General features: G+C 33.8%; 2 protein-coding genes across 2 annotated transcripts; one reads left to right on the top strand and one right to left on the bottom strand.

Moving 5' to 3' along the window:
* Positions 1-337: 337 nt before the first annotated feature.
* Positions 338-2,619, bottom strand: LOC140759243 (uncharacterized). Its single transcript, XM_073095747.1, has 2 exons — positions 2,467-2,619; positions 338-978 (listed from the first exon to the last, which is right to left on the bottom strand). Exon 2 carries the CDS (start codon positions 967-969, stop codon positions 478-480), a length of 492 nt encoding a protein of 163 aa, XP_072951848.1. The 5' UTR covers positions 970-978; positions 2,467-2,619; the 3' UTR covers positions 338-477.
* A 12,189-nt stretch (positions 2,620-14,808) lies between these two features.
* LOC140758907 (microtubule-associated protein TORTIFOLIA1) lies at positions 14,809-22,792 on the top strand. The gene is made up of 6 exons (XM_073095302.1): positions 14,809-15,948; positions 16,482-16,673; positions 16,861-16,948; positions 17,037-17,758; positions 19,310-20,197; positions 22,380-22,792. Exons 1-6 carry the CDS (start codon positions 15,133-15,135, stop codon positions 22,572-22,574), a joined length of 2,901 nt encoding a protein of 966 aa, XP_072951403.1. The 5' UTR covers positions 14,809-15,132; the 3' UTR covers positions 22,575-22,792.
* Positions 22,793-23,210: the final 418 nt, after the last annotated feature.

Below are 23,210 nucleotides of genomic sequence, written 5' to 3'. Positions count from 1 at the left end.
TCATCTCCCTACTTTAAAGGAACAAAAGCAATTCACCAACTTAGAGCATCCCTCAAAAGCTACTCCACCATCACTCTCCATTATCATGCCATAAAACTAAAGACCATGACCAGCAAATTGCCTCAAGAAAATGGCAGCAACACTGGCTCCAATCAAGGTTGGAACACGAGGGACCTTTGCTACCCTGATCTCTCAAGAAATTGAGTACTTCAAGAGGCTTGAACTCAAACATGTCTCTCACAACAAGCAGAAGATAGTTATGAGAGATGCATCCTTCACTACTGCAAACTCCACCCAGAAGTCAAGTACAAATAGAGCTAAGAAGAAGAAAAGGAAGAAAAAGAAGATAGCAGCAAGTAGAGGATTCTTGCCAAGCATCTGCTCTGCAGTTGAGATAACTGAGACCAACCAGAATGAGAGGATCACAAGGCTTAGGTATAAAAAGTTGAAAAAAGAAGGGAAGGATCAACCTCAAGGCTACGCTATGGACTCAGAGAGCTTAGAGAAGCCGAGCTTCCTAAGCCGGTTACTCATGGGGTTGCTGCACTTAAGATCTACAACTTCCACCACATAAGCGTGTCCTTTCTTTTGCACTTCATCTGCGTTAGGATTTCTATCTGTCAGTACATCATTTGGGCGTAGTGTTGGAACTCGTTGCCCATTTTTCCGAATGCTTTTTTTAGGCTTATGGGTATCTCCTGGGTTTCCATGCTCAATGCTGCCATTGCTGCTGCTGCTGCTGTTGCCAGAGTCGTTTGGTGGATTCTTCCTTTGGATTGCTTTCTTAGGATTAGCACCACAAGGTACTGAAACAGGGCTTGTTTGATATCTTCTTTGAGAAGAGGAAGCTGCTTGGGGTGAAATTTTCATGTTCTCCAATTCCCTTGACATAAGAGAGCCAATTGTGCCAGTGCTGCCCACTTTTATTGAGCCTCCATTTGCAATTGCAGGTTCTGCTGTGCTTGCCATTGTCTTGTTCTTAATTAAAAAGAAAAGAGTAATTCAGATATTGGTAACAAATGAATTGATGTATGAATATAAGTTGCTTCAATTCTATATAGGCCATGATTCCGGTATAAAAACAAAGGACCAGGACATAGAAGTAAGCCATGAGTTATAGTTTTGACATAGAACTTTTCCAGGTTGCAAGTTTAACTACTTTGATTTCAGCCAAAAGGTCAGTGAACAAGAATTAAAGAGAATGCAAGTAGGAACTGGATACTAAATCTGTATCTTATCACCATTACATGAGTGATCTATAATTACCATATGCCTCTTTGCAAATGGAAATCTCACTAGAGAATAGGCTTCCCATGGATCCTACATGACCAGTTAAAGGATACATGCTTAACAACAAAGAGGTCTTCAGAGAAAATTTTTACATAAACTATAAAAGTTAATCAAACCAAAAATTTGTCAACCAACACGACAAAATACAGATCAAGAAGCATTTGAATCAAAAGGCTTCAGGTTTTAGGATGTATAGAGACAGAAAAGGAATTAGCGAGATGCCTTTACAATTTAAGTCACACTATAATAAGTTTGGGATGCATACTCAATTGTTTCAACAGAAACTCCACGCAATCTTGCCTAAGATCGTCCTACAAAAATCCACATTGGTGAGAACCTCACGCAATGAACAGCCAGTAGCATTAAGCATAGAAATGTCATCAAATAAAATATGCAGGGAAAAGTCCACATAGCTGCAAGTCCCTATCATCTAAAGAAAAGAAGCAAGCAGCAACTACTGACTACTATCTTGTTATTTTTTTTTATGTTCTTGGGCATTATGTAAGAAGATCTGAATTTGGATAAAGTATATGAATCCTTGGGTGCATCGGGTAGCATTCTCCAAATACTGATCCAGCTAAACTAAGGATATGAAAGCTGGATTAGATGAACAATATGTTGAATCACTTTCAGCCCTATTGCTAGATAAACTATGAGAGAGAGAGAAAGAGAGAGAGATATTTCTCACTTCTTTTGTTTGAACACAAAATAGAATGGCTAATCTGAAACTAGCAATAGTAATTTCAAGATCTGACAACAATAATGCATAAACAACACCAAGGTTCAAACGCATAAAGTCATTTCTTTTATCTCTTGCAAGTACCCATTATCCATGGCTTTCTTCTTCCTTCAAACAAGATCATTGCATACATTTGACAAAATTACTAAGAAATAAGCAACAATATACCACCACATTCTGATGGAAAGACCCCAAATCTCAATCTTTGCAACCACCAAGGAGAAAGAAAACCAGAAGGAAAAAAAGAAAAAGACCTACCTTTTTCACTTGATGCCTAGTATGAAAAAGAAAGAATCAAAAATAAGAAAGAATCAAAAAGAACCCATCTCCCCAAAACCATAAAACTTGCACATGAAACCATCCACCAGCAAATCCTCAGCAAATAAAGCACCAAGATCAGCAAAGAAAAGAAAAAAGAGGTGAAGTTGGAGGCATACCAAGTTGAGCTCAGTCTCTTCTTTCTGACATAAACTCTGAGCTCTTTAAGGAAGTGAGGAAGAAATGGAGTAAAATTAGAGGGAAAAAGAAAATCAGTATTTAATGTTAAAAGCGCAGGGTCGTAGTCAAGCTCATCTCAGTCTCGTGGAGTGGAATTCGTGCTTCTGCCTCCCATATACTCATGCCACTGTCTGCCTGTACGTATCATTTTCTGTCCCTGTGGAACTCTTTTTCTTAACATGTACTAATGATGGGATGAATATTTTAATCAAACTTTTTACTACGCATAAAGTAGGAGCTTTTTTACCAAACTAACCCTCTTCTAAGCTTTATTAAATAAAATGGACTCAGTGAGCATTTTTATTAAAATATTTTATTAGAAAAATATGATATATATATATATATATAATATTAATCAATTAAGAGTCTTCTCACTAAAAATATTAAATTAATAGTCTATTTTGGACATAGGATATGCTAATAAAGGTGATAGAAAAATAAATATAATAATTTTGATCAAAACTTAATCAGATCTCTAAGTGTAAGTTTGTGCTCGGTTATCTTTTTTAATTAAAAGGAAATTAAATTATTATAAAGATATGGAAAAGAGCTCTATGTTGGACTTGGGAAGGTTTTCCCCCATTTTACTGCCTACTAGACAGTTAATTTAATATGTTTGTTTTAAAGAAAAAAAGAATTGCATACCAATTACTCAAAATAAAATTAAAAAAAAAATACTTTCTCTAATTATTTTTTAATTTTTTAATTTTTCTTCTAATAAAATATTAATTGTTTGGTATTACCTAGAATATAAAACACTAGCATTTTATGAAACAAATTTGTTGGTATTTTTATCTAAAAGTAAAATACTAAATTTATTAATATTTTAGTTTTAATGTAATTGTTTTCTTAGTGGGTCTATGTGAATATTTTTTCTAGTTCTGAAAAACTATAAGAATAATAAAAATATTTACGGAGTGTATATAGTAAACGATGATAGTTCAGAAGTGTTAATGAATTATTATCCCTAATTTTTAACGAGATATTCTTAATAGATTATTATTAAAGTTAATAAACACATATGAACGGTTAAAATACCCTATTTTTGAAATTTAGAGCATAAAATAATTATCAATAATGTTTGCCTCACACTATTTAAAATATCTTTTATGCAAAGGCAAACTATTTTTTTCTCCTTACATCAAAGTTTAGTTTTAATCATGATTAATTAGATATTACTAATCAAATATTATTTTTAAAACAGCACAAAAATTTTAGTGGTAATTATAATATTTTAAAAAAATTTGCAATTATGTTAAAAGAAACCTCATAAAACATATTAGGAGAATGTTTCCAAGTGGCTTAGCATACAATAGAAAACTTAATAATTATAATGTCCTCAAAATTAAAATTCATAGGATTAGATTTGTATCTAATATCCAGGAGGGTGAAATGTATTTAAGTCAATTGTTAGGTTCAAACATTGGAAACAATTTAACATATTTACTGTCATTAATATGTAAAAGGGAGAGAGAGAAAGAGAGTAATATCAACCTTTTTTAATCTTGGGGTGAGATTGTGAGACCAATAAAATTAAGAAAATGATTCCACATGTTTGTGAAACCCTAAAAATTCTTCATAAAAAACAATCATTTTTATTTTAATTTTTGGGTACTAAGCCAAGAAGTTTAACTGTTTAGATCCAGATCTCCATAGAATTAGAGGGGGATGATGCCATTGAGAACATTTAAAAAATATTTCCTACTCAATCTACTTGAGTTGCTTGGACATGCCTGACAAAAGAAAAGAAATGGCATAACTATGCAACTGTCATTTTACTGTGATGCATATGAGAACAAAGTAGCCAGGGCTATTTCTATGTTGGAGAGCTAAAAGTTGTCCCTCTTCTTCTTGTCTTGTTGGGATTAATGCATAGCAATAGTAATGTTATTCCTAGTTATTTTTTAGGAATAAATATATCATTGCTCTTCATTCCAATGGTTTGACCTAATTGCACGACTACTTTTAGTTTAAGCTTACAAGAACCTGGTCAGATCGAATCATATCTTTAAGTCTATTTATCTTTTAATATATTCATACTTATTTCTTATGTGAGCCCTTAAGGGAAGTTTAATTAAGTTATGTAAATTTTTATAGCAAATCCTAGTTCGAATCCTATAAGTTATTAGGGCTATCTGAATTATACCCGACCTCTATATATAGAGAGGTTAGGATGTTTTGTTTAATCATCCAAGTATTGAGTTTATCTTAGGAGTAAGAGTAAGATAATCTAGGAGTAGAAGTAAATTAATTATAGCCGTTTATTTCCTAAAAGTGGATTTAACTTAGAACCCTAATTCTACATCCAGACCCTAGCTATCATCGTGTCCACGAGCCACCATATCTTACGGTCATCCATAATGTGAACCAGGTCGAATCGCATCATGAGGATATTGGGCTCGATGGGTCAAGTTATTTATCTTCTAATTTATTTATATTTATCTTTTATGTAAGCCTCTAAGGTAATTCTATGTAAGTCTCTAAGGTAAGTCTAATTAAGTCATGTAAGCCTATAAGACAAGTCATAGTTCAAGTCATGTTAGCATTTAAGACTAGTCTAAGAATGACTGATTATACTCGACCTATATGTAGAGTTTATCTTAAGAGTAAAGAGTAAGATAAATATAGGAGTAGAAATAAATTAATCATAGGATTTATTTTCCTAGGAGTTGATCTAACTTAGAACTATAATTCTACCTCCAACCTGTAACCACCATCACCACCATGAGCCACCCTACTATATGGTTGTCTACCACTATCCTTGGTTATCGGCCACTCTCCAACGACCGCCACAACATCATATAGTTTCAGCTCTATCCCATTTTGACCTTTCTTACTGTTTTGCTTTTATCTTTTCAATTCAATCTTTAATTCACGTGAAATGAAAGTCATTAGAAGCCTAATTTACGAGGGTACAAATTATAAAAAATATCACAATTTTATTATGTCTCATAACCACTACTTTTAGTCATCTGTCACCTTCCGATGACCGCCGAAATGTCGAATAATTACTAATCTATCTAGTTTTGACCTTCCTCTACTAATTTTAACTTCTCATCTCGACATCTGATTTATATAAAAATAAAGTCATTACAATGCTAACTCATGATGCTATAATGCATAAAAATATCATAGTTTTGTTACGCTTAGATCTTTTCGGATCTAGTTTGTAATAATGGTATCAAACTCGGCGTTCCGTAGTCGATGGTTAGCACAAGATCGAAGAAGATGAATGAGGAAGGAGCAATCGTGGAGGACTACGAACTTATCTCCAATCCTGAGAGTGTTTCTCTGGTGCCACCATCACCACCGGCAACCGTCAACGATGAACCACCCACGTAGGCGAAGGCATTAATAGAATCACTGAAGACAATCTGGCACCTTCGGACCACCCACACCTAAATCATGGCATAAACCACATGCACTAAGACCCTAACTCGAACCACTCGCGGCTAGGACTTGGTCAAGCCACTTGCGACTAGGGTAAACTATGGCTCAAATAAATGGGCCTTAGAACAAAACCCACCACTAGGCCTTCCTCTATGTGGTAAACGAGACCCACATGAAGATTGAGAATATATAGTTTGAGAGCGACGTAATGTATAGAAATCACTATGGACACCTTAGGGACAAGGTGGTTGGAAGTGTGGTGGATTAATACGAATCAGATCAGATTAGATCATATCATGAAGACATTGAGTTCAATAGATCGAATCTATTTATCTTTTGATTGATTTATATTTATCTCTTATGTGAGCTCTTAAGGCAACTAAATCATGAGGCTACAACTCATAAAAATATCATAATTTTATTACATGCATCCAAATTTTTTCAAATTTGGTTCGTAACATAAGCACTTAACATTTCTTTAGTCCGGATTAAAATTTAATTGTTAAGCTGCCATTAAAAGGAAGATAAAATGATAATTTAAAATATTTTAAATTCCCTTCTTATAGTATTACCATAAAATTAAATCTAACTAATTTAAAAACGTTGAGGAATCCTTAATTATGTTAATTAGGGCACTATAATTCTTTTGGGGCTCATATATCCAATCTAACTTTTGCCCTAAGGGCATTATAGTCCTTTTATGTCTCCATTAACACTTTTTGGACTTCATTTTAATTTTCTCTACAAAATTTTAAGTAATAAGCCAGAGAAAATATATTTTACCTACTTATGATTAGGCCAAGATTTAAAGTGTATCCATGAACTTTTATTTTATGTCACTTAACCTCTCTATAGTTCTAGCATATATAACTATAAATATTAATTTAATGTAAGAAGACTAAAATGCCCTTTTTTACACATCAATTGAACTATTAAATTTCTTTCATCTCAAATCCTTCTTATTATTGCATTTTAGTTATTATAAACATTTCGAACAAAAAATAGAATATAAAGGCAAAATAATATTAAATTTTTTCATTCTTAGTTTGGATGAAAGAACTAACGGTTGCGCGATGATAACTACAAAATATCACAAACCATTTGCACATGTATTTATTGTTTTTATTAGTGTTTTGAGAATCCTTTGCCTCCAATATATCATTAAAACTTTGCACATTATTTTTTTTCTTTGGTAAATGAGACCTCCTTTGGAACATGATTCTTTGTATCATTTATATATAGAGAGAGAAGAAGAAGGAAACAAGCTTAGTTTATAGAAAAATTTGCATATAATACCTTGCTTTTTAATGAAGTTATAGATTATAGTCTATATTTTTACTACTTGCAAATTGAGTCATATGGTTTAACAAAGAGTTAAATATATTTTAACCCCGTACTTATACATAAAATCACTTTACTCTCTCTACTTCAAAAAATCTCAAACTAGTCCCGGTACTTAAAGACTAAAGTGAGACTATTAATTTTTCTGTTAAATTTAATTAAGTACCATAGCTATCATCGATGAGGCGACATGAAAAACAAAGGATGACTCGATGGATTATTGTGATTCTTGATCTAGGTGCAAAGTGAACATAATTAGACTGCTTCAATTTGTATCAATTTCTTTTTATATTTTAGGAAAATAAAATAGTTTTGGATAGATGCGTTCGAATGCAAATGGATGATGTTTAAACATCTGATTTATGTTCGCATATATAGAGAACACGTTTTAGTTGTTCGAACACAATCGGGGTGCGTTTGAACACACGACGAGCAAGTTGAGTTGTAATAGGATTTGTTTAGAGTTTTTAAATATTTAGCTAGCCTCTATATACGTGGAAAAGAATACTCTATTAATTATTGATCATTGGAATTGGTTTTTATGTAGGCTTTAGTCATCTTCTCCCTTCTCCTTCCTCCCTCTTGGTATCCAACCCAAGTTATCGTCTACGGCCGAGGTTATCTCCCTCCTCCCTTTAACGACCAGCTATGCTTGGAAGCTCCCTTCTCCCCCCTTATCTAGTTCCAAGCACTAATCCATCCACCATGCCACAATCATCTTTCATAACATTAACCATACATTCCATGTCATCCCGCTATCTTCTGACCTTCTATTACTATTTCATACATAACTTTCGATTTACTCATCCGGTAGTGAAACAACGTATCCAATATACTTTATTAACATATTGAATAACTCTTATCAAAAATAATTTTACCTATTTCTCTAGAAAATATAGAAAATAATATGAGCTACTCTCTCCAATCTAAGTTAGATGTTCATATTATTTCACTTCCTAAGTTGCAAGCAATTAGGAAGAGATGTGATGTAACTAATATTCTATGCATATGGTCATAAGAACTTTAAATATTGGCATCAATTACTAGTGAGGTATCATTACTTCATGTAACATTATCAATCTCTCTCATTGGTGAGACTATTTATGACATGCCAAACTTTGTAATCTTCCCTTTAATACCATGTTGGAGCTAACATTAAAGTAAATGTTACTGATGTTTAGATTGTCTATAACTAATTATTGAGTTTTTGACCCAATTTATTTTTACCGAAGTAGACTATCCCTCAAACTTATTATCTAATAGAGTCTAATTTATTATAGCCCTAATAAAAACGATGAATTAATCAGCACTTTATTTCTAAGCAAAAATGCTAATTAGTTCAACAATTTTATTTTATCCTAAAACGCTGATTAGTTTAGCATTTTATATACATAAAATTTTTTTAACTTAATCTTTCAGTAGGTAAGGAAAAAAATTACCTAAGGATAAAAACGTTGAACTGATTAGCATTTTTAAAAACGCTAATTAGTTTAGCATTTTTATTAGGACTATAGTAAATTAGACTCTGTTTAGTAATAAGTTTGAGAGATAGTCTATTTAGTAAAAACAAATAAAAAAGAGGCTAGTTTGGTTAAAAACTCCTAATTATTTATCTTAAATAATAATCATCATTTTCTTATATATTATTTATTTTTTATTCGGATTATAAATAAGTTGATTTAATTGACTCAATTATTAAACGGATTATGTTTATATTTATTTTTTTCAATCTATTTATGACATAACTAACCAACTCGTTTAGAACACGATAATTCGATGATGACTCAAATAATTGAATAACTCTTTAATAATACGAATAAATTCATTTATAATCTAATAATATATATAAATTTAAAATAACTCGGATGCTCATATAATTAATAAGTTTATAATCAACATGACACGTGGCATAATTTTGGACTGCCAGGTGTACATTTTCATATAAGACATCCTTCATGGGTGACGTACTTCACCATGTGATCATGTCATCATATAATACTTTATTTTTTAGGTTAATAAAGTATTTATCATTAACTTAATCTTTGAGTAGGTCAGGAAAAAAATTACCTGACAATAAAAACGCTGAACTGATTAGCGTTTTTATTATGGCTATAGTAAATTAGACTCTATTTGGTAATAAGTTTGAGAGATAGTCTATTTTAGGGGTGTAAACGAGCCGAGCTTGATTGAACCTGGCTCTGATGAAGCTTGGATCGAAATTAATTTCGAGCCTGTCTGTGTGATCAAGCTTGAATTGAAATAATTTTAATCCGAGTCAATTTCGAACTCGAGCCAATTTCGAGCTTAAACAAACTTAAACGAGCTATTGAATTAGCAATTTCAAGCCTTATCAATTTTAAACCATTTATGAGCCTGAGCAAACTTGAATTAATTTAGTCTTGAATCAAGCTTGAAATAAAACCTAACTTAACTATAAAGATATAAATATTACCAAAATATAAATTACAAGCAATAAAAATAAATAGGTTAGAAAATTACAAACAATCAAAATATAAATTACAAGTAACAAAGATAATTGTGTCAAAAACTATAAGCAACTAAAATATAAATTACAAACAATAAAGATAATTGTGTCAGAAAATAATAACTGAAATTCTGAATGGGTAAAAGGATTAGTTTAATATTACTCATATATATATATATATATCGAGCCTTATCGAGCCGGCTCAGGATCAAGCTTGCCTCAAATTTAATTTCGAGCCTAGCTTTAATGATCAAGCCAAGCTTGATTGAGCATTATCGAGCCGAGCTCAAGCCGGCTCGATTATTTTGACAGCCCTAATCTATTTCAATAAAAAAAAAGAATGAAAAAGAAGGCTAGTTTGGTCAAAAACTCCTAATTATTTACCTTAAATAATAATCATCATTTTCTTATATATTATATTTCTTTTATTCGGCTTGTAAATAAGTTGATACGATTAACTTAATTATTAAACGGATTGTGTTTGTATTTATTTTCTCAACCTAATTATAAATAACTAATAAGTTTATAATCAACATGACACGTGGCATAATCTTAGACTGCCAGGTGTACATTTTCAGATAAGACATCCTTCATGGGTAGACGTACTTGAAAGCATGTGATCATGTCATCATGCAATGAAGAACGACAAAAAGAACTTTATTATCTTTGCATAACAGTAAATAAATTTCTAATTAATTTTATGAAATTATAAATAAAAATTAATTAATTGGAGAACTTATAAAAATCCCACTATAATTTCCTTTTATTATCATTAATATCTTATATTAATGTAAGTATTTATCATTAGACTCATGCACTTTATTTTTAAGGTTAATAATAATACCTATAATTTTCTTCTATTATATTTAACATCTTGTCTTTTAAGTATTTTCCGTTCGACTCCTGTATTTTATTTTCATTATCTTAAAAATAAAAAATACCAAAATTATTAATGAAATTGTTTAAATTAACGACGAAGTGTATAGGGTGTTTTAATTTTCTATTTAAATGCTTGAATTTTGATTGATGAATTAAAATAATTATGGGCAAGTAAAAATGGTGTTAAGTATTACTCCTAAGAGTGATTTTGATGATAATGACCTCATTATGGCCCAAAACCAAACATTTCAAATCTAAGTTAAGGTGTCCTTGGGCTAAGCTAAGCTATTAGGATGTGCCACCCACTAGTAGCATATATCACAACTAATTTGTCTCAAAAAGATACAAAGGAAACAGCTATGGATGATGTATATGCTTCTCCAACCTTGTCTCTCAAATGATCAAGGAATCAAACTCTTCCCATTTACCATACCCTTGAATCCATGACTACTTAGATGTAGTAATTCTTGTCAATGTGAAAGTAAAAGAGGAATTTTGACATAGTTGTCACTTAAAACAAACATATCACTACACTTTAGAAATCCCATTTCGCCGATTAATAAATCTAACTACTCACCGTTAAAACTAAATTTAGATTAAAAAGAACCGTTTCGTTTGCCCTTATATGAATTCTCTAAAATAGTTTTAAATTTATCTAATGTTAAGCCATATCATAGTATATATATAGGTTAATGTTAACAAACTACTAATATTTTATAAATATTTGATCAAAAAGTAATCATAATAATATTATGAAATAATTAAAATGTAGGCAACTTGCCTTGTTGCTTTAATAATAAGGGGTCCAATTTGTCATATAAAACTATAACTTTAGGCTTCATTAGTTTTCTCAATACCTCTAATTAGTCAAACAAATAGAATATCATTTTACAAAGCAGTTCCCAAAAAAATTATTTTATAAAAGATTTTAGGTTTAGGTTCTTCCATAGAATCAAAGGACCAAAAAATTGTTATTAAAATAACATGAAGACTATTAAATCTTGGATTTAGCTAAATTATTATTATTATTATTATTTCTTTTGTCTCAAACATCATATTTATGATGACTGAATATTTTAGTACTATAAAGTTTTTAGAGCGATTGGTATTAAATGCTAATCAGCCCTCGAGTTTATCGAATTCATCCATTATTGATACATAGGTTGGATATCTGGGCCAATCTTATTTTTGATAGAGCTCAACACAAGAGATAATCCAACACACACAAAAAAAAGAAAGAAAGAAAAATACATACGATATATAAAATTGATTTGATAATTGTTAGTTTCATTTACACATAATCTCTAGGCTAAATTACACTTCTATCACTTTCGATGACCTAATATTATGCTAAGTCTCTGAGAAATAAAATACACGCAATTCGTCTCTTATACTACTGAAAATATAACAATATACCAAAGTGTGGAAATAATAAAATTCAGTGACTATATTATTTTCCAAAAAAAAAATGTATATAATAAATACTAAGTTATAGTTGATGGAGTGAATATGTAACTTACCTTTATCACTATTGCCTACTTAGTTAATCCTTTTTCCTTTTGGTTCTTTTGGCATCTTTTGCTCTCTTTTGGTAATAGGGTTTCAAATTTGAAGATTTTATATATACTTTTATAATGGCTTGATGGAGACATTATAGATGATAGCAATGTCAACCTTAAATATGTGGTCCTAAATATATAAAACAATTAAGGTGTAACCTCTTTTTTAACAACTAGAGGTTAAAATTTTGAGATCTTTTTTTAACAACTTCACATTCTTCAACAAGCTTATTGTTGTGCATCTTATCTCATTCTTAAATTTTCTTTATAGTTTGAACCTTTGCATTAAATATTTCTAAACTGATCAACCAACTTTAGCAGTCAATAAGTATCTCTCTTTGACTCTAATCTTAAATAATTATTATGTAAAAAAGTATTTCACAGCAGCTTAGTGAATCGATTGATAGCTCGATGGTGCAGTGGCTTGAAGCAAATGTCTCAATGGTATTTAGATTGAAGTAGGTGGTGTAGATCAATGTCTCAACAATGCTTAAAGCTTAGACTAAGCGGCTCATTATGTTTGCTATAGCTTTGTGGAGTCTAAATGCTTCTGTATTTTAAGATCTTGTCTGTTTTTATGGACGACTTTATTACATCGGCTAAGTATAACCTACGCCTATAATAGAAAGATATTACAATGTAAATAACGACGTTCAATTAGCTCATAAAGCATATTTTAATTTTTTGGACAAACAGACACTTTTTTATTTCTTTTTCCATTTTATTTTTTGTCCTTATGAATAGATCTCTTGAGAGATATGTTTGCAAAATATATAGAATATTCCCACTTTATACCTGCTGAGCTAGTATTTTTACAAATATATCCATAAGAGAGGGGGTTTTCTTTTTTTTTCTTTTTTTGCAAGAAACCCAAAAACCCAAATTGTCGGTCCTTTTTTGAAAAAAAAAAAACCTTTAGTACATTCCAAATTGTAAGATGAGCCCTTCCAGAGTGAGGTTTTTGCAACTTAATTATATATTTTTTATAATCAATATACATTTTATACTAAGAGTTTCAGTAACTAAAAGTAAGTAGTACTCATTGTAAAGTAGATTAATTTGGTGTAAATGGTTGCATCTTTAGACAGGTCTTGTCCTTAAAACGTAGGCAAGATATCCTTCTAAAAGCTCAAAATATCTTTTGAACCCCCTCATCTTTAAACCCAAATGTGCACTCATTTTCCCTAAATTAACTTTGCAGGAATGGCATAGCTTTCTTGATTGTAGGCCTTTTAGTCTTCTTTTGCAAATAAACCATCTTTATTCTAATCGACTACTCTCTCTCTCTTTTGATAGTAAATCAAGATTAAGGAAAACAAAACTATATTTTAATCAAAAGAATTGCCTGAGTTAATAAGATATTATATTATCAATTTCTGCACTATATTTATAAACATATAAAACTTCAACAGCAACCATCTTAGCATAATAAATCTTTATTTATTTTTTTCTTCTCCATCAGCATGATTTGAGTCCCTTTACATCTAGGATTATCATGCAAAAAGAAAAATAGAATAAAAGAAAAACTTTATTAGAAGTGTCATTAAATGACAATAATACAGGGTGGTGATATAGAAAAAGTATATATTAATTTTATCTTTTTAATTAGTTAAATGTCAAAAAGAGTTCTAAAATAACACTAGTAATTATACATAGAATCACTTTACTTTTATACTTTAGAAAATCTTAAATCAGTTCATATACTTATAACTGAAGTGAAACCGTTAGTTTTTCATTTTAAAATTAACTGAATGACGTCGAAATGATCAAAATGCTATGATACTCGGTTAAATTTAATAGAAAAACTAAGGGATTGTTTGGTTGGAGGTTTTTATAAATGTTGCAATAATAGATACGGTGCCTAATCCAAAAGTTATTGTTTGGTTTGGTGTATTAAATTTACTGTCTTTTAATAAACTGGTTAGACTCATATGAAGTTTTCCGGCACCCATTTGATCCAAATGGATGCTAAAAGACTACATTTAGCCTATCTCTTCTCTCATTTTAATTAGAATTTAATTTCTATTTCAACAGAAATTTTATTTTATTTTTAGTTAAGAATATAATTGCAGTTAAAAAATACAATAAAATACTTATAATTATACAACAACTAAATTCTTATTTATCAAATACAACAAACCATACATGTGTTTAACAAATACTGTGTTATAAAATACAATCAACCAAACAATCTATTTGTTTATCTAGATACAACATCTAGAGAAATATATATTTTTAAATACAAGAAACTAAACGGTCTTTAATAGTCTTACTTTAGTCATAAGTACAGAAACTGATTTGAGATGTTCTGAAGTATATAGGGTAAAGTGATTTTGGGTATAAGTATAAGAGGAAAATATGTTTAACCCGGTAGAATAATAGAACAATTCATCTAATAAATAAATAAATATAAAGATATATAGAAAAAATTGATATTAATTTTAATTATTTACTAAAATTTTCTAGGTTTGTGACCCTTGCCCTTTCAAATTAGTACTAGAATCTCTTCTTCCTTGATGGTTTTACCTTCTCACCACATTGTGGGCTCTCACTACCTTGTCACCCACTCCATTTTAATTTTATTTTTATTTTTTTTCCCTCTCTCTCTCTCTCTCTCTCTCTCTCTCTCTCTCTCTCTCTCTCCCCCCTCTTCTTCCTGCTCCCAAGTTTGATCTCTCTTCTCTCTCCAAAATCACATCCCATCTCCATCTTCTCTCACCTCTCCACTAAAATCCACACCACAAACCCAATCATTTCCCTGCATCCCTACTCAAAGATCTCTCGTTCTTCTTCTTCTTCTTCTTCTTCTTCTTCTTCTTCTTCTTCTTTGTTCTCCAACCAAAACCCATCTCAAATCTTTGTAAAAATGTGCATCAAAATCTCATCTTTCCCCCTAATCTAAACCCTCCTCTCCAATCCTTCCAAGACCCATATCCCAAATACTTGCCAAGATGGCAACTTCCATCTCGAAACCTTCTTCCAGGCTCTCCAAATCCCCAACCCAACCCTCACCCACCTCCAATCCCAAGTCTTTTGCTTCCTCCTCTTCTTCTTCCGCCACTTCGTCCTCCCTTTCTTCCCATCTCGCAATGGTGGAGCTCAAATCGCGGGTTCTTGCGGCTCTCTCGAAACTCTCCGACCGCGACACGCAGCAGATCGCCATCGACGACCTCGAGAAGATCATCCGCACCCTCCCTGCCGACGGCGTCCCGATGCTCCTTAATTCCCTCATCGCCGACCCCCCGGCTCCCGACCCCAGTTCCAAGCATCCGCCGCTGGCCGTGCGCCGCGAGTCCCTCCGCCTCCTCGCCGTGCTCTGCGCCCTCCACCCCGACGCCGCCGCGACACACCTCCCAAAAATCGTCGCCCACTTCGTCCGCCGGCTCAAAGACCCGGCGTCCGACTCCTCCGTGCGCGACGCCTGCCGAGACGCTGCGGGTTCGCTCTCTGCGCTCTATCTCCGCCCAATTGCTGTGGCGGCTGCTTGCGGGGATGGCGGCGGTGGGTCGTCGCCGGTGGTGACGCTGTTCGTGAAGCCCTTGTTCGAGGCCATGGGGGAGCAGAACAAGGCGGCGCAGGCGGGCGCGGCAATGTGTCTTGCAAAGGTGGTGGAGTGCGCCGGGGCCAGAGAGAGTGGGGAAGGAGGGCATGGATCTGCCGGCAGCTCAATGTTTTCGAGGCTGTGTCCTCGGATCTGTAAGATGCTTGGAGGGCAGAGTTTTCTTGCGAAGGGAGCGCTGCTCTCAGTAATCTCTAGCTTGGCTCAGGTCTGGAATTATGTTCTTATTAACATTCCCTGTGATTGTAAGTTCAAAGTTATGATCTTTAGCAGTTTTTTGTTGCTAATATGGGTAATAAATCATATTGTGCTGTTCAATGGGATCTGATGTTTGTCCTGATTGTCTGGATTTTATGAGGTTTTAACTTTTGTGTGCTGATTTAGATATCTAGCTTCGTAGGACATGGTACAAATGATGGCAAGTCAATCTTCAGAATCGAAATACTGCAAATATTTAGATTCATGCTTAAGAGGACTTTGATATTATTCTCCATTCTTTATATAGTTCCAAGTTTCATCTGCTCTAGCACATTAGAAGGAAACAGTCCTGATCATATGAGACAGATGGATAGCTAGATCTTTCCTGTAAAGGTCTACTTTTGTTTTCAAGTTCTGTTTTGAGCATAATTGCAGGTCTGAATTGATCTCGACTTTTTATTTTGATTGGGGCAAAGTTAGTTTGAATCATCTACGAAGTTGGTTTTATATTCAACTTATCTCTACGCTGTAAATATATTTCAGGTAGGAGCAATTAGCCAGCAGCATATGCAACAGGTGCTGCAAAGCATTCATGATTGTCTTGAGAGTAATGATTGGGCTACCCGTAAGGCTGCTGCTGATACATTGTGTGTTTTGTCCTCTCATTCAAGTCATTTGGTTGGTGATGGGGCTGCTTCAACAGTAGCTAGTCTTGAAGCTTGTCGCTTTGATAAGGTATGAGCACTTTACTTTTTCCAATGTTGATTATGCGTCCTACGCCTTATACTATGGATTCTTGTAAGTTCATGTGTTGGAGAGTGAAACTATAATATTGATTTGCATTCTACAAAACATTCATCTGGAATTAATATCTTGCTTTGGACATCATGTTAGATTACTCACTTGTATAAATCTTTTTCAGGTGAAGCCTGTTAGAGATAGCATGATAGAGGCACTGCAGTTATGGAAAAAGATTTCAGGAGAAGATGCAGTGCCTGAAGAGCCAAAAGGTGTTTATCATTCTTGTATAGTTTGTATAAGATTTTTTTCTCGGCTTATTTTCCATCAGTTTACTTAGATCTATGCACTATGCTGCAGATGGTAAAGGTTGTGAATCAGCTGATACTGAAGAGAATCTAGATTCCAAGAGGTCAAATCCCAGCAGTAGAAAATCAGAGTCAAAGAACTCATCAGCTGGTTCATCACCTACCAAAAACGGTGCTGCATCTAAGGAAAAAGGCAGTTGCATTCAAGAAAAAGCAGCAGTTCTTTTGAAGAAAAGAGTGCCTTCTTTAACTGACAAAGAGTTAAACCCAGAATTTTTTCAACAGCTAGAAACAAGGAATTCTGACGAATTGCTTGTAGAAGTGGTAGTACCTCGCAAAGCTACTCAGTCATCTCAATCACAAGGTGGCAAAGAACCAGAGTCAACAGATGGTGATTCAAGGGATCCAGCAAACCATGATGAATCAGTAGACCGGAAGTTAAATCAGACTCCAGGGCGTGTGGGTGCTAGTTATCAGAGTGCTGAGAAAAGAATAGGGCTGTATAATAAGCTGCAAACTGCAGATGACTATTCTCGAGATAAGTGGACAGAACAAAGAGGAATTAGGAACAGAGACTCAAAAGCAAGGTTATTTGATGTTGATGATAAGATTGAACCTAGCATTAAAGATCCCTCTGCTGCACGTGGAAGTCTTTCTAGATCTGATGGCCAGGCAGAAGGGTCCTTCATGAACAACAGGGGAAATTGGTTGGCCATTCAGAGGCAGTTATCACAATTAGAGAGGCAGCAAGCTAGTCTCATGAACATGCTGCAGGTCTGTTATCTCATTTTAGTATCCATTTCTTTTATGAATCAGGGTGGATTGATCGACTTATTGTTGGTGATGCTTTAGAGGCATGATGACTTTGCAATCCAAATATGATTAGTGTTTTTCCCCTCCCTTTCTCGTTTGCTTGATTCAGTTATTTTACCATAGCATTGCTGATAAATGATAAGATTTATATGTATGATCCTTGGGCTATTAAATTCTTTATCTTTCACGCTTCACATGTTACAAAGTTACTTGACTGTAAACCTGAATTGAACAAGAAGAGAGATTTAGTCAATGTCTCAGAACTAGAACTGAAGGAACATTTATAGTTGCATGTTTTGGGAGTAAAATATGGAGAAGAAATTTATGGCTCCCATTACAATTTTTTCAGACATACCAATTTTCTCTATTAAAGGAGTGAAAGGAGGTATTCTTGTAGATCCAGTGGATCATAAGTTTACTTTTCTCATTTTTGAAGTCCTTTTTTCATATGTTTCATTTTACATGCCAATGTTTCTGATGCTGCTATGATACTTGTCAAAGTCTTGTTTCAATAATGTTGAGCATGACATGTCAAGGTCTTGTTTCAAGAATGTTGGACACAATTCTTTGTAGATGATCATCTTCTTTGTCTTAGGAAAACAGAAACTGCTATGATGGATTTAGTTCTGATTATCTTTCTAAATCAGTCTAACCACCTAATTGCAATATCTTGAGCCCACATGTTGCTTTGCATTGCAAGTTTCATCCCAGACTCTTTTGAAGTGTCCATGATGCAATGCTGATGACCAAAGACTGATGGAAATTTACTGATTGAGATTATGACTCAGAATCTATCCATGGTGAGAACATTTGATGGCTATTTTAGTGTGACTCATGCAAATCATTCCAACTTTTTAGCAGCTGAATTTTATGTACCTTGCCAATCAATACATCAGGACCTGACCATACGGCTTATATATAGAAAAAAATGATATCTACTATGTGCAGCTTTCTTTACCAGAAAAGGAGGCAGGAGACTCCCTTGCTCCATTTGATCCATCCAGCAACTTGAAATTTACTTCATCAGGAATGGTGTAATTTTAGCTGCCACTATGTTTATTAGGTTGCATTATATATTCCAAATTGAATTCCTCATATATTTCCCCTATAAGAGTAATTTTGCACAAGCTTTGAACATTGGCATGTTGACACTTCTCGCTTATGTCTAAACTGTCCATTGATTTGTTTCCGAGTAAGATCCTCAAGCAGTACATAAATATTGCTGAAGCCAAAAAGCATTTTCCTTTATCACCAATTGAAACTTGATGCTGCATGTCCTCAGATGGCTATGTTCTCCACACTGCTAAAACTGTTCACAAGAAAAGTTCTCTTTTCATTTTATAAATCATCCTGATGTAAATTTTTAGGTTTAGAATAAAAGGATTATCCTTTCTTATGGCTGAATAAGAAGATAATCTTTTTTTGAGTTATGCACTCATGCTTCTTTCTTTTATATAACAATTTATGTGTTACTTACATTCAACCACCGCATTAACACTTGACAAATTTCAGGATTTTATGGGAGGATCCCGTGATAGCATGGTTACTCTAGAAAACAGAGTGCGGGGCCTTGAGAGAATTGTCGAGGAGATGGCAAGAGATCTGACACTATCATCTGGAAGGAGAGGTGGTAATTTTATGCTGGGTTTTGAATCATCACCTGGTAGATCCACAAGCAAATATAATGGTTTTCATGAGTACTCTAGCTCAAAGTTTGGGAGGGGCAGTGATGGGCGTGGTGGATTTGCAGATAGGTATCTCTCATCAGATGGTATGGTTTCTGGAGTACGAGGAAGAGATTCTTCTTGGAGGTCAGAACCTGAAGCATGGGATTCATATGGATATGCTGCTCCTAGAAATGGAGTAGCGAATGTTAGGAGAGGCTTAAGTTCTGTTTCAGCTGAAGGTAGAGTACCTAGAACTGAAAGTGACGGTGAACAATTTGCCACGAGACGAGCATGGGACAAGGGACAAGGACCATTTAGGCTTGGTGAGGGTCCCTCTGCAAGAAGTGCTTGGCAAGCCTCCAAGGATGAGGCAACCTTGGAAGCCATCAGAGTGGCTGGTGAAGATAATGGAAGTTCTAGGGTTGCAACACGAGCAGCTATTCCTGAACTTGATGGTGAAGCACTGACTGATGATAATACAGGAAAAGAAAGGAGTGCACTTTGGGCATCTTGGACCCACGCAATGGATTCACTTCATGTTGGTGACGTGGATTCAGCATTTGCTGAGGTTCTTTCAACTGGTGATGCTCTACTACTTGTGAAATTGATGGAGCAAACTGGCCCAGTTATCGATCAACTTTCTAGTGAGATTGCAAACGAGGTTCTACATGCAGTTGGGCAACTTCTCTTGGAAGAGAGCTTCTTTGACATATCTTTGTCTTGGCTTCAACAGGTAGGCCTCTTATAATTTACTTGCACACTTGCTAACATGTTTTTTGAGAAAACACACATGCTAGTATGTTAATATGTGAATTGCACCATTTTTTTGTTCATCCATCCCAATGCATGGGGGTGCCAGTGCATTGTTGAGCTAGTTGTATGCAGCCTTTCCCCAGTACTGGGTAGGCAATTTCGGTGACTCAAACACATAAGCACTTTGGTTCAAGAGTCAAGACTTACCATCATATTGACATTATGTGAGGCTACTGATGTGTTCAATCTTTATTAGTCTTGAATTTGATACCCATTAGGCATCACTCTATGCAATGACTAAGGCTTATCCCATGTCCTTGGGTGGCACAAATTCAAGTTGCAGCAGTAACCTCTCCAATAAATATGGTTAGATTGCTTTGTGTTGCTGCTCCCTCCCCTATTTTCCCCAACCTTGGAGTGGATGGGTTCGCAATGCATCAAGAGTTAAATATTTCCCCTTAATGTGCACCGTAGCAAACCATTTTGGTCTTCTAATATTCGCCCTAGAGGAGCATTGATTCGTATTACTTTAGCAGCAATACCTCAAGCTTCAGCTAACTAAACTTAGATTGACAGAATATTGTACACACCAACTTTGGTAATTGTTGGATAGTATTTACTGTTAATTGTACAAATTAGAACTGAAGTTAAAACTGTAGCTTCCTTAAATTTGTAGTTGTTAAAACCTTATGGTCTTATTAACTTGTGAAATAAGGTCTATTATCAAAAGAAGAGAGCTAATATCGGTATAAGCTATATCAATGTTTAGGTCAATATTAGTATAAGGAGTAATAATGGCATTTTGATGTGGTATAAAGTTAATACTAACTTATTGAAAAACTAAAAATTTGTATTGAGAATTGGTAATGTTTTATACTAAATAACAAAAATACCCTTGATTGGATGTAAAGTAGTAGTAGTGGTAATGTATATTTATCCAAAATTATACTATTTTTTATTATAGCTATAGACATAAAATACTCTATATGTCCACACTACGAGGAAATAACCATTTACTATGAGGTAATGTGGGGTTATAAATCCGCACTGCATAATCTTGCACTATATATAAAATAACCATACATGCAGGGTAATTTTAGACCAGTGCAGTATTATAACCAATATTTAGGAGGAGAAAAATTAAATGAAAAATCTCAATTGTAGCTAAGATAATCGGTATATAAGAGAAGAGATAGAGGATAGAGAGGAGATCTCAATCGTAGCTGAGGTGATATATAATTAAATGTTATTTAATTTAGGGGCAAAATAGTAATTACGAATTATTATTAAATTATTTTTTTAAATTTGTATGGAATAAGATGAGAGAGAATGATAAATTACTATACCAGAATAAGGTAAATTGTTGTTTAGTTATTACATCAAAATAAACTTATTCTAGAACTGAATAGGAGGCTATAGCTATAGTAGAATCTGAGTACAATCTTGAAAACTTCATTTCTATTGTGATGCTTGTTGAAATGCTTTGAGGTATAAAAGATGAGGAAAACAATAGAAGGGAAGAGCAAAAAAGATGCCAAAGATCCTTGAAAGTATGAGGAAAATATTGTATATCTGACGTCATATTTAATCCCCTTTAAGCAACTATTGCATGCCAGAGATCCTTGAAATTTCTCGTCCATGATTGCATATAAAGGAAAACAAGTTCTGAAAATCCTAAACACTTGTCAGAAAATTTGAAGAAAAGCTTTGAGAATGTCTTAAAGAATATCTGTTGAGGGAGGAAGTGGAATAGCAAGATTAGTGAAGTGGAAAGGAAAGCAGTTCTTATCAATTGTAGTTTTTCTGAATAACAGGAATCAACTATCAAGAAGTTCCTGCTACCCAAGTGGCCTTAAAGTTGTTGTGACCAATGCGGTCGAACTTAAATGGATTGTAATAATTTAGTTTATATATTTTGTGCTCTCAGAATTTATGATTTGAACAGTCATTGCTTTGGAGTTTGGAAGCATGAAAGTACAAAAAATAATGCTGTATATCATATTATTACTTTTTATCTTAAGAGGATAAAACTAAATCGTTTAGCCTTTATGTCAAAACAGTGTGCATGCCAAGTTGAACTCATCCAGTATCTATGTGGTATCAGAATATATGCACGTATTGAACTTGTAATCTAATTTTGCACATCTTTCTTTTTCTTGCAGTTGACTGATCTGGTTGTAGAGAATGGAGCCAACTTCCTTGGAATCCCCCTGGAAGGGAAGAGAGAGATCTTGCTGAACCTTCATGAAGCTCCTGCAGTTGAAATTCCGGAGGATTGGGAAGGGGCAACGCCGGACCAGATAATGACACAGTTAGCCTCATCATGGGGAATAAATTTACAGCAGCTTATCAATTAGGTTCCTAGACGATTTGATGGGTGTGTCACTTGCTAATTGTTTTTAATTTTTTTTTTTTTGTTTGCTTTGTTCTTGGGAACATATATTAGCACATGTAATGAAATCAAGGGGGAATATATGGAGCCATGGACTACTGATTTGTAGAAATACACATATTCTGTCACCTTTTTCCATTGTCCAATTTCTCTTTTATATCGCCAAGAATCGATGTGCAGGTAAACCCAAAAGTGAACCAGAAGTGTTGTTTTCTTACAGTGGGATTATGAGATGTGCTTGTATTTGGGTGAATTTGAGTCTCAATAGACTCAACATGGTTTCAAACTATAAAACTAGTTTGATCCTTTTTCCATCTCTGTTTCTTACTCCCTTTTAAACTGCTTTTGCATGGTGGAGCCTAGTTTTTGTCTTTGATCAAATTGAGCCTTTAAAATGTGATTTATATGATCCAAAGTACACTTTAGACAAAGCTTGATCAGAGTCAGGCTATGAGAAAAGACAATACACTCTACGACGCACAATTGACAGTTCTGATTATGATTAAGATTAAATATAAAAGATCATAAAAATATAAGGTACATGAAGAATTAAACGTGCGTAATTGATACGTTAACGTATATCTAACCAAGTGTTAGAATT

The sequence above is a fragment of the Typha angustifolia genome, chromosome 4 (assembly GCF_048772165.1).
Source record: "Typha angustifolia cultivar Huaian chromosome 4, ASM4877216v1, whole genome shotgun sequence".
Classification (NCBI taxonomy): domain Eukaryota; kingdom Viridiplantae; phylum Streptophyta; class Magnoliopsida; order Poales; family Typhaceae; genus Typha; species Typha angustifolia.
The sequence above is the reverse complement of the archived record's forward strand: the minus strand, read 5'-3'. Positions and strand labels throughout refer to the sequence as shown.

Coding starts and splice junctions, on each gene's coding strand:
- LOC140758907 (XM_073095302.1), top strand. CDS start 15,133: ATGGCAACTTCCATCTCGAAACCTTCTTCCAGGCTCTCCAAATCCCCA. Junction 15,949..16,481: donor TAATCTCTAGCTTGGCTCAG/GTCTGGAATTAT, acceptor AATATATTTCAG/GTAGGAGCAATTAGCCAGCA. Junction 16,949..17,036: donor AGTGCCTGAAGAGCCAAAAG/GTGTTTATCATT, acceptor ACTATGCTGCAG/ATGGTAAAGGTTGTGAATCA.
- LOC140759243 (XM_073095747.1), bottom strand. CDS start 969: ATGGCAAGCACAGCAGAACCTGCAATTGCAAATGGAGGCTCAATAAAA.